This window comes from Leguminivora glycinivorella, chromosome 17 (assembly GCF_023078275.1).
Source record: "Leguminivora glycinivorella isolate SPB_JAAS2020 chromosome 17, LegGlyc_1.1, whole genome shotgun sequence".
In the NCBI taxonomy this organism is placed as follows: domain Eukaryota; kingdom Metazoa; phylum Arthropoda; class Insecta; order Lepidoptera; family Tortricidae; genus Leguminivora; species Leguminivora glycinivorella.
Genome location: NC_062987.1, coordinates 4,998,244 through 5,011,044, shown reverse-complemented (window position 1 = coordinate 5,011,044; position 12,801 = coordinate 4,998,244). Strand labels below are relative to the sequence as shown.

At 39.6% G+C, this 12,801-nt stretch overlaps 2 protein-coding genes across 2 annotated transcripts in view; both read right to left on the bottom strand.

Annotated features, from left to right (window-relative positions):
* LOC125235507 (semaphorin-2A-like) overlaps nucleotides 1-12,801 on the bottom strand; it is a 782,062-nt gene that overhangs the window by 585,221 nt on the left and 184,040 nt on the right. The window lies entirely within an intron of this gene.
* On the bottom strand, nucleotides 9,474-11,831 carry LOC125235580. Its single transcript, XM_048142176.1, has 2 exons — nucleotides 11,517-11,831; nucleotides 9,474-11,330 (listed from the first exon to the last, which is right to left on the bottom strand). The coding sequence occupies exons 1-2, from the start codon at nucleotides 11,829-11,831 to the stop codon at nucleotides 9,474-9,476; spliced, it is 2,172 nt and encodes a 723-aa protein (XP_047998133.1).

Here is a 12,801-nt window from a genome sequence, read left to right as displayed (position 1 = left end):
TTAATATTCGGATTTGCGAGAGTTTTCCAAAGTGATTTTATAGGCGATCGGACGTCGGCATGCGGTTTGGTTTGTCAATAAGATTATAGCTTGCTCGCGCCTGAGGTTTCCTTTTACGGTAAGATGCGACTTATCTATCTGATTTGTTTGATCTTGTTATATTTCGTTAGACGTATAAATATTGCAAGCTCAATATATAAGCTTAGTAGTAGGTTCTATGTTCATTAGAAAATAATCATCATGTTTGGATATGGGTAGAAACATAATTATGTCCAATGCAAATAACTGTATCTTTTTAAAACAATAAAACAAAGGAAACTTAAACAACCTTTTAATTCCAGATAGGTGCATAATAATGCATATGACGTTAATTTGTTCAGTTAATTTTAAAATAAAAATAAAATAAAAAGTCCTTTATCGTAGCCAAATATTTTTAAGGTCACAATTAAGTATTTATTTCTCTCATTTAACTAACTATTTACGAGTTTTCCAAATAAAAGTTTCTTTTTTAATAATGTGTTGCTGTTAATTAATCATTAGCTGAGTCAAAAAGAGTCTTATATAAAAAAAAATACAGGACATTCTTACACAGATTGACCGAGTTCCACGGTAATTACCATATAGGTTACATGTATTTACTCGTATTTGCATTATGTTCGAAGACACTGTGTGTGGCGCCAACGAATGATAGCACAACTTTGCTCCAACTTCGTACTCTAGCCAAGCATTCTAATTGAGATAAATGCATTTAATGGTTGTATTTATAGTCGCATCCGTCTTACATAATGGCTGTTTTGTACTCAATAGATTTAGGGCTTAAGCGACGAACATTTCTTCGTAATATAAGTTGATTCGTATTGGGAATAGTTGCTGTGTTCATAATTGCTTACTAAGCGCGGGGGCGTGTTCAGTTATCACGAACCAGCATATGAAGTAAGATGAAGAGAAATAAAGATCAAGCAGGTAACTAAAATATTATTATTTATTTAGGTTTGCGAACAGGTGTTATAAAAAAATACTTATACATTAAAGTTATAAGATAAGCTTGCTTGAGTATTCACCCAGTTACAGGCAAACACGGCATGTTTAAATTTTTTTCTTAATCCTAAGTAGGTACTAAGTTTAAATGGAATTATACATCTAATTAACTAAGTAATTACAACTTGAAATACTGATACTATGAGTAATCTAGTTAGCAAAGAGGTACAAATAGTTATTGTTTTAAAAGTGAAACATATCGTCACTACTTTTAAAAAATCTCGTATCTCACGCTGTTAAAACGCTTTTCATTGACAGACGAAGATACAAGTTTTTTTTAAAGTAGTGACGATATGTGTGTTATTCGGCTGAAAGCTGTGATGCGTGACAAATCGTGTCTACGTACATTAAATCTGTACAAACACTATGGAGCATGGTGTGGCATACCTTACGGCATGCGCCGCATTTTCGTCAGAAGACGTGAAACGTCATACATTCGCATTTTCCCGCGGAGAAATGGAACCAATATTATGCCATGCGAGATTTGCATAAACACATCAAGATTTTACATTACAAACATGAAAACCGAAGCTTCAAACGTTTGCTCAAGAGTCGTGTGATAAGGGCCTAAATATCACATTATACTTAGCATTAAATCGAGGTATATTTTTAATTATTGGCAATTAATGCGGCGGAAGATCTCGCATTCGAATGTATATAATAAGATAGCGAAATTGCAAACTATTAAGGTTAGACAGTTCAGCACATCAACTCGTAGTCTACAGATGTGGTGGGAAATATTTGTCTTCGGATTTCATGGAAACGTCTTGCTATTTCAGTCGTAACAAGAAGTACTGACATTGAACTATCATGACATCATGACAAATACGAACGGTTCCCAGAAAATACGACCGAAAAGTTATTATGCAGTACATCTGAGAGGCTAGCATAGCTCGCATTCTCGTTGGTCCATACATCTAGCAGTAATTGCGCAAGTTGCGCTAAACCGCCTGTAAAGTCTTCTTATCCTGGTTTACCGAAGCGACTGGTTAGTAACCAACAGTAATATCTCAACTCTCGTCTTCGTTAGGATAATTACAGCGATCGTTAATAACGTGGCGATGACGGATGAGACATGATATTAATTCGACGTCAGCCGTCTTGACGTGACGTCATAACTCGCTAAATTAAGGGTTGTAACCTATGTGTGATGATGATTTATCGAGTTTTGTGGGAAATTATTAGAGGTTGTGTGTCATAGCAGGATGCAGCTAGAATGAATTTTGACAGTTACCATTATTTTTCGGGAAATAGTAATTGCATGACTAAAGATATTGTAGATAGTACGTATTATTACAAAATATGTATCACAGTATGGCCTTATTTTAAGCCTAGATGCATTTTAATAGACACTAGACAGTCAATAGGTACTTAAATTTATGTTATGTTATATAAAAATAATTTCTCGTAGAATTGCTACGAATATTCGTAGATGCCTACAAACCAAGTCCGTAGCATATTGTAGCAGGTCTTATTTTACTAATGGTAAATTTCTCTACAACGACCTAATCCATAACAATGATAAGATTATTTTAATCGCCGCCCCAAATCTCAAGCAAGGTGGTTCTCAATTCATCTGCATTTTTTTTAATGTTTGTTCCACGATATCTCCGTCGTTACTGGACTGATTTTGAAATAGTTTTTTTTTATTGAATGTATATGCACACAAATTGGTCCTATTTTTCTCAAAACCTAGTTCTGATGATGGGATCCTAGATAAATCGAGGGAACTCCTCAAATCTGAAAGGTATACCTATGGTGATTTTTGTATTTTTATAAGAACAGCATGCATCTACGTACGGAATAGTAACATTTGCTGCAGTGGAACTGCTGATGATGGTAAGAACGGAACTCCTCAAATCTGAACGGCACACTTATAGTGACTTTGGTATTTTTATAAGAACAGCATGCACTTACGTCTAGAACAGTGACATTTGGTGCAGTGGAACTGCTGATGAAGATCAGAACGGAACTCCTCAAATCTGAACGGCACACTTATAGTGACTTTGGTATTTTTATAAGAACAACATGCACTTACGTCCAGAACAGTGCAATTTGGTGCAGTGGAACTGCTGATGATGATCAGAACGGATCTTCTTAAATCTGAATGGCACACTTATAGTGATTTTCGTATTTTTATAGGAACAGCGTGCATTTAAGTTCAGAACTGTGACATTTATTTGTTAGTAGATTTGTTCTCTTTGTTATGCAATACATATTGAGTTTTCAAATTTTGTCAAGCTCGATTTCTTATAATCGGATATCGGACTCATAAGGAATTGAGGAAACTCTTCAAACCTTAACGGTATACGTATATTCATTTATTTTGTGTTTCCATTAAATAATCAAAGATCCAGCCCTTTCACCAGAACCCCAAAAGGGGCGGTTTTTTTTTTCTTAAAAATTATTTATGTTCAAATTATTTTAACTCCCCGGACGAAAATAGATTATAGCAACACTCTTCAGGATAAAATTGAATGATAAATAACTCACGCATAGCCAACAATGCGACCGTCATCAAAAAGCGACAAAAATGCATTTAGGCCCCTCTCCGAGCTCTGAACAGCCTTTCAAGAAGGTGTTGTGTTCACACGTACCCTACATGATGTTCCGATGCGGGTTTGATCGAGTCGAACAATGAATCGCGCCAATATGGCGTGCTGTTAGATTGTAAGTTTATTGTATAGGTTACTAATAATTTTACGATATATTATAAGGTTTTTTTTTTGGAGGGCTCGTGCTATGTTCGTATCACAAATCAAACAAATTTTTGCGTCATCAATTCATAACGAAAGACTCGATCTTGTATAGTCGGCAGCGACGATATTGCGAAGTCGATCTCGATCAAAGACCTTTACAGGGGACAGCGCAATCACATTTTTTGCCATACTAAATTGAACCTTATCACACTGACAGAAAGGTGATCGTATCAGACTAGCGAAAACGGTCCACATGAGAGGGCATTATTTGGGCTGGTGTCCCTCTCGCACGTGTGGCCAGTTTTAATGAGGCTACCTAGTAGTAGTATTTTTATCTGTATATTACCTGACTTTCTAACTTCTTATATTATATATTTTTAAATAAAAAAAAAAACAAATTTCTTATATTATTTTAGTGTTATATTCAAACTAGGGTTTCGATATATTTTAAAGAATTGGCAAATAATTATAATGTAATTATTTTCATGCCAATAAATCAAACAATTGTATAATTAAACAATAACTTCAATTGGGTAGTTTAGGTAGTAACTTTGAAAATTGAATGGTATCCCCAATTTATGACAGTGATGACGTCACTGAATAATGTAAACATTGTCAGTAAGTGCGAGAGGGACACCAGCCCAAACAATGCCCTCTCATGTGGACACATTTTTTGACCTAACTACCTACTCATTCTCGCTTAATTATAATTCTGTGATCTCGATGAAACTAATATAAACTGAACATTAAGAACAGCTTGTTTCGTGGAAACGTTTCGAAAAACAATGTCTGTTTCGTTTTTCTTGTATCAATTCCCAATCATAGAGGATCATAGTCACTTCTAGTTCAAAGCAACAGCTTCTCTGCTTTCACCCGTCATCTAGTCACCATCAGTCAGCACCCGTTTTTATCTAACGCCGAATCGGGTCGACGGTCAACCATCTAAGGGCCAGTTGCATCAACCACATTTGACAGACACATCATCGTCACGCAGCAGAGGTCTATGGAACTTCCCATACAATACAATTTATCGAATGCTTTAACGGTGACAGACGGTTTGGTGCAACCGGCCCTTAATCTTTGTCGGATATCATTGTTACAGATGGTAGCTAGGCTATCTTAAAACGATACTAAACTATCTTCTAACTATGTAGTTGCGAAGTTCAGTTCATACTTAGCATCCTATGAGTACTATAAAAAGTGCACGCCACAGATTATTCGCTGGCCTTTAGTACACATACAAATGGTTTATTCGCAGTAATATGATTACAAAATAGTTTTATATACTAGACCTTTCCAGGCGTGCGAATAAAAATAAATAATAATAATTTCATGGAAGAATAAATACTTAGCAGTTCCTTGGCATCATCGGATGACGGTGAGGCCAAGGCACTGTTACACCAGCCCACGTTACTGCCATTACACGTAAGACGCCCGCGCCGCTGTGCAGCGCTCCGGACACATTCCGTCAGTACATGTACAACATCTTCCACCCTGTTGCAATCTGTACAATTAGGTGAATCTGACAACTTCATAAGATGTTTGAATTTATTAGTAGGTATGTGTCCAGTACGCAGTCGAAGCAGTGATACAATGTACTTACGTTTTATTTTCATGTTTTCAAACCACGGGTAGCGAGGAAGTTCATGCTGAATGGTTTTGTACCAAATCCCTTTGGCTAAAGACCGCTCATCGTAGTGTTCTTTCCACTGTATATGGCATTGTTGTTTTGCTATTCTTAGAATTTCATTGTGCACTGGTAAACATTCATACTCATCTCCTTCACTAATAGCTAATTTAGCGGCAAGGTCTGCCTCCTCGTTACCCATTAGGCCAACATGTGAAGGTACCCACTGTATCACAACTTTTTTGTTAGCAGCTCGAATCTTACAGATGGTTTCCAGGATATGATAGGCTATCGGTAGACCTCGATTTCTCGAGGTTAACCGAGCCAGATGTAGCAATGCACTTTTAGAGTCAGATAAGTCAATTTCATGGAAGAAATTGATAAGGAAATCAGTGAAATGAAATTGGCCGTTAACGCTCGGGCGCGTATCCTAATAGTAGTAAACATTAAAAAACGCCTGTATTATTGTCTCGACATCCAAACATTGGACTGCGATGCCATTTTGACATCCTGACGCAATATTTCTCAAGATCCTGATCCAACAAATATGTATACTAAGAGCTCCTACATCTGGTTATGGTGATCTAGCTATAGATGCGATTGAAATAGCAGTCCAGGGTGCGTAGCCGAATGGCACAAACGCTCACGAAACGAAACGCTAGTAGATATCTATCTCTATCGCTCTTGCGTATTGGCGCGACAGAGCCAGAATACCTTTCGCGGCGTTTCGTTTCGCGTCGGAGAAATGCCATTCGGCTACTGGGCCTGACAATAATCCAGCGCGCTAACTAGACGCGATCTGAGTGAGGCTTTTGTGACTGTGGCTGATTTAAAGGACTGCAAGTTTTTTTGTACATCGTGTAGTGACGGGTTATATTTACCGTCCACTTTCCTGCCGTGCCTATATTAGAAGTCGACTTTGGGATATGGCTTCCTTTGTGGTGTGGGCGATTGGCTGGCAACCTCTGTCACTGCTATTATCAGAACTTCGTTTTCTTTTAAATCATTAATTGTCAAGTAGCACGTAAACCTGAGCAGTTTCATGCTCTCTGCCTACCCCGTTTGGGAATACAGGCGTAAGTCTAAGTATGTACTTCTTTGTGTTAGTTTTTGGGTAAATAGAGTCATTGAAAAAGTAGCTGGTAAAAAAAAAAACAACAGTATCTTACATGAGGTTGAAAGCGCAAGAACATATTTATTCAAAATATATTGACAAGACAATATCCCAAAAACTGTAAACCGACTATTTGTGTCGTACAATTTAACCACACTTTTCTAGCAATGATATTTTCATCAAAACACGAAACGAATGTTCGACCGGAAAAATTGATAGCTATCCGTACAGCGCCACAGTTTAGTGATGTACTGTTTATAAGAATTTTGCAAATAATATTAGAACATTACATTTTAGTTTCCTTGTTTTTAGAATATTAGCTTAAGGTATTCATTTTCACGATGTTAAATAGTTCAATACAACGCAAAAGAAACCTAGTACCTATACAAAAAATAGGTGGGATAAAAAACTTATTTGTATCATAAAAAAAATTGCATAAACTTTTTTAGACGCAAAATATAAATAAGACATTGAATTTCTGTAAACACAGCAATCTACTAGTAATAGCTCAAGTAATATTATGACGTCTATTTTAGTTTCAGTTTATAGTGAACCTTTAATAAACTCTTGTATATACAAAATCCATTTATACTTTTGATATTTTTATTTAATTATTGTGTTGTATTAATATTAAAGCGATTGAATTGAATTGAATTATACTTTAAACTTTTTGGGATTATCAGCTTCTCTCTCTCTCTTAATCTCAAAAAGTGCGCTTTTATCACCGCACCTCCCGCCAAAGGAACAAAGTTCATCCTCACTTTTTCGACACGTGGCAAACCAAGAAAAAACGGGCTTCTTGCTCGTTTTTGCCCAGAATGTGCAAGTTGTGGAATGAGCTACCTTCAGAGATTGATGTTTCTCTTGCGCTATGATAAGAAGCAGGTGTTTAGGGTTCTCAAAGGTCGGCAACGCATAAGCGGCTCCCCTGATGTTGCTGATTTCCATCGGCGGCGATGACTGCTTCCCATCAGGCGGCTCGTCTGCTCGTTTGCTGCCTATTTCATAATAAAAAAAAATAGGAGCTATTCCATACATTGTGAATTATATAGGACAGTACCGATAATAATCGATGGAATCGGGCGTTACTTTGCAGAAACCCATGTTAATCAAAAACTGGTCATGTCCAGTTGCCAGTTGGCAGTTGTCAGTTGCCGGATTTGAACCGTCAACATCTCCTGAGCCTCTTCACAGAAGATGTTGACGGAAACACGAGTCGAGTTTTGTATGCATTTTGTACACATTTTTTAAGACACACAGTGCATCGCGTTCGATCCGTGTGTGTCTTAAAAAATGTTATAAAATACGCAAGTAAGTATAACGGCTTAGAGCTGATTGACTTGCACGTTATCTATTCGCGAATAAGCAAAGGAGTGTTACTAGTTTTTCTGTACAGATTAAGGTTACTACTCTTAATTATTCACGTGAACGTGGTATTTTATCGATCTCTGCACGTGCACATCACTACTTTATACTACATGGGAGCGGGCAGAAGCGTTAGGGTTTTTACATAAACGGAAGCTGAATAGAATCCGACGCGCCGCAAAATGTTTTATCGAGCGCTTTCAAAATAGGAACTCTCCATCGATAAAACAGTTGAATCGAACAAAATTTCCTTTTAATTGAAAAACCTTGGTTTGCAATGAGCTCTTATGTTACATTGCTTTTTTGAAATAGGTGTACAAGTAATTGATGCCTATAGTGTTTACCTAAATTCGGTTTTTGTGAGAGCAAAACAATGTGTGTATTTTAGTATTTTAGTAGTAATAGTTAGTATCTCCGTTTAAAACTCTCGGATCTTTCGAGCCCGGTCATTTATAAGGCGTGCGTGGGGATACAGATCCAACACGTAGAGGCCGTTATGGAGAGCTTTGATGTCATGTAGAACGCCTGCTGGAACCCATTCACGGGTAGGTACATGAATAGATACCCGTGAACCAGTTTCAGCGGGCATTGGCCTATTGCAGAAAAATGGAAAGATACAGTCATGTTCTATGGTGTAGATTTAGGTGGAAATAAGACTGGGCTATTGTTCGACTTCGGGACACCTGCCATAACATTGTAATACCACAGTATAATAATTATTACACAGTATTTTTTCTGCCCGATGGGGCATGTAGTGTGTGTATCGTCTATGTGTCTTGCTTATTATATCAAAGCATATGTAACCCACTATTAAGTCAATAATTAAACACATTTACTTCTGAATGGTTGTTTGCTTACGATCCGGCAGCCGCCTCCCTTATAAGAGTACTATCGTACAGTATGGCCACTCCCGCTCCCCGCTGTAAGTGACGCCCACCCCCTCTCGGTTACCTCACAGTTACCGCCTGTCAAAAACGCGAACAGTCGACCTGTCATATCTCACTCATACAAGCATGGTACGCGTTCACCTACACGAGCTTAGAATGTGTGCTGGGAACGCGCCTCTTTCATACATATATTTGATCGCCACTGTCCGAGACGTAGTAATACAGTGTTATCGAAGCAGGTGGTGACTCGCCACTCAGTAGACAGTAGTATTATTATTAAAGAGAAGCTAAAACAAGTATGTACACTCAGATTGTTGAAATATATATACTTTTTTTACAGTTGATTCTGCCTGAGACTTCGTTTGCTTTACAATGATGATGATGGCGGTGGTGATTAATAAAAACTATCATTTGTTCTTTTTCGGGCTTCACAATGTTACGTGGTTTAAGCGTAATAAAGACGTAACAGGCGGAAATACTTTCGATTAAGTAAGGATTTTTTTTAATAAACTTCATTGACTATAAGTTAGTATACTGTCAAAATATTTTAGTATTTTGAAGTACAAAGTATAATATATTAAATTTTTCTGAACAATACGCAAATGGGAAGTAAATGTTTCTTCAAGTAATGTTTATTTATTTAACGAAACAATATGAAATATAAAAACACAAAACAAATTGAAATATATACACTAAAGAAAATACATTAACTAAACTGAACTATGTACAAACTTAAAATTAACTTATAAATAAAAAATGCTCCCCAAGTCGTCACTATATGTTGTGGTGCCCAGAAGGCTGGCAGCGTTACCTCTTTGGATGGCCAGACTTAATCTCTGGCCGAAGTAGCTGCCAGCTCTCTGGTCACCTGAGGCATCCACGAGGCGCTGGGATATCTCTTTAAAAAGAGATTTCGCGCTGGGCCCCCACGGTCCTAGAGTTTCGACGCCGAACGGCGCAAATATATAGCCCTCGCCGAGGACAGCATATTTGCGCCGCTTATTTTGTTCTGCCGTTGTGGCCGCAGCTCCCGCCTTGACGGAGGTCGCCTGTAGGTGGGACGGCGCGAGCGTGTCAACACAGGTGGCGTCCCACACAAGCGTCCTCCCTTGCATCCACGGAATGAGTGTCATCCCATCGGGGCGCTTGCCATCGTCGCGTGCGATACCGTTCGGCTCAAGGATAGCCGGCACGCTAACGGAGGCGAGCGCCCTCTTGATGACATCATTCAAGGACGCATGGCGGGAGATGCGGCCTGCGCTTCTTGGACAGGATAAACCGTGGTGGCCCAGTTCGGTCACCATAGCACCGCAGCGGCATCGATGGGGCTCATTTGTTTTGGTGCCCAGACGCAAAGAGGTAGCCAGGGTTAGGGTGGTTTTGTCCAGCAGGGTTCCGATTTTGGCTGATGGTAATGCGCGGAGCCAATAACCCGCTTCCGGTTCTGCGACGGCCAACAAACGAGCGCGCTCTGCTGAACTCTGGGCAGATTCAATAAGTTGAGTTATCGTTGCCTTGCAGAGCGGCTCGTCCCATTGCCTTTGCGACTTAAGGGAAATCGGAAGCGGGCTACCCGGGCAAGACTGCAACCATGTGTCTTTGGCCTCGTTCAGTGTGGTAATACGCTCGCTGGCAGAGGATGAGCAAAAGATCTTGTCAGCGAGATCTTGTGTGCTGTGAAACGAGGCCAAAAACGCAGGGAGGGCGACACTGACAACTTGGCGTATACCCAGACCGCCGTGGCGAATTGGCAGAGAGGCCTGGGTCCAGGCGCGGTTGTCTAGGTGAATGTTTAATATGGATGAAAGGGTGGTTTTCAAAATGGAGTCCAGTGGTTCGATGAGGTGAGGATGTTTCCAAACAGGACTACACCTGAGTATGTAAGTGAACTTCGGAACAAAGAGGCAAAACTTAATGATGGTTAATGCCATGTGTGCACTGATTTTTAGAAGGCGGTCCGAATAAGCTTTATGAATGTTGAGATGTTCATCAATGAGTTGTGGAATTGATTCAGGGAAGATGGGAGCACCTAGGAGTCTCAAAGATGTTTTGTCTATTATTTTAATGTTAGGGGCCAGGGCATTAAAATAGGATATTAAATTTTGAATTTCGTTCGATGGGAAGGGTCTGTTGATAAATAACTCGCATTTGGAGAAATTTAGCTCAAGACCTAACGAGGTAAAAGAATCTGTAAGCGTTCGCAGGTCGTCCAAAACTGTTTTCCAATCTCCTCCTAGGGTCCCATCGTCGAGATACCATGAGTTGAATTTTGAATTTAGATTTGAGATGGTTGAGTGGATGGCGAGACTGAAAATGGCTGGTCCAAGAGGATCACCCTGCTGGCACCCAACCGCAGATGATAAGCGATGGGACTTGAATACTAAGTGCGAGGGCTGATGGTAGCACTGCCACAGATATTTATAGATCATGGGTGTAGCTTCTTGAACTTGTTTGAGAAGAACCCCTCTATCTAAGGAATTAAAAGCGTTCTTGACATCCACCTTCAACAACACCTCACAATCATCGTTTCCAGCAAAGGCGCGTGCAGCATGAACTGCAGCTTCACAGCCGCCTTTGCTGCCGAAACCGAGTTGCAGTGGCTGAAATTTTTTTGTCAATTTAGAATATATGTATTTACAACAGATTTTCGAACATATGCGCCTAATTGTGAGGCCTACTGCGATAGGTCGTATGCCTCCGTCTTTTTTCTTTAGGGCACATAGGCTGGCTCCATATAAAATAGCTAAAACCTCAGTGCATACTTTTCCAGATAGCATTAGGTTTACCAGCTGCGTAATGTCCTCCAAGAGCTGGTCGCCGGCGTCACCAGTGGCGCCGCATAACAGGTCTTTAAAATGTTGTGGAGAGAGGCCGTCGAGGCCACCGGCGGAGCCATTCTTGAAAGACATTACAGCAGCTAGCACATCCTTTTTAGTCGCCACCAGGTTTGGCGCTTCTGAATCTGGGGGAACAGGCAAATTGAGAGATGTTGCTGGAGGTGGATGTTTGGATATTAATGCTGAAACTGTATCAGGGGTGTCTGGTGCAACAACATCACTGGAGAAAAGCAATGTGGCGGCACCTTTAATATCGCCATCCATTACTTTTTGCTCGACTGTATGAAATAGTTTTGTATCCTCTTTCGAGTTGCGTTTTAGCTGCGGCCGAGGGGGTGAGACTTGGTTTGCAGGATTTAAACAATTTAATTTAATTTTTTGTGTAAGTGATACATTATTATTAGTTTCACTGGCGTGTAATATATTGTATGAGAACGAAAATAATTGAGACCAACTATCAACTGTGTTTTCACTCACTGTCTTTGATATAGTTTGCCTTAGGGCGTTCGCAACGGATATGCGAGCTCCTTTAGGAATTCTTTTTACGATAGGAGTTGCATTCCGTTGCGAAGCGAGCCAAGTCGGTAAATTATCGAAAGTGTTGTCAGTTCTGGTGTGTGTGGGCAACGGATAAGTACAGCGCCCAGGCGCTGCAATTATACGTTGCGGCTGTTGGTGTGTTTGTGACTGGGTTCTGTGAGTGCGGGTAATGTGGTTGTTGAGGCCTCGGCGGCCTTTGTAAAGCCTGGACTGTGGTGGGCAGTGGGGGCATGGTAAGAGATCTCCGGTGACATTGTTGCTGGCAGTGCTGGGTCTATTTTGGAGAGAAGATGTAGAAGGAGCTTGTGACAGAGGACTAGGGAGCATATAAACTAACTAATGCACTAATACTACACTTAAAATACAATAAGAAATAAAAATATACATAAAAGCGGCACTGCACTGAATGTCTTTTCTACATAGTTTTTGTTTTTTTTGAAGAAGGAGAAAATAAAAATGTATAATACGAGAGTAGGTAAAAACCAAAACGAGTATAAAAAAATGGGTCAAACAACGGCGACTCCTACTGGAGAAGAACTTGAGTCAATTATTCCTCATGCACTTTTCACAATCATGTATCACTGGAAGACATGAGCATCATGACCACTGTAAGAATTGTATTTTGGGACACTTTCTTTCTTCAAAAACATTGTTATGATTTTTTCATGTTTTAATAAGCTGACATGACGTCTGT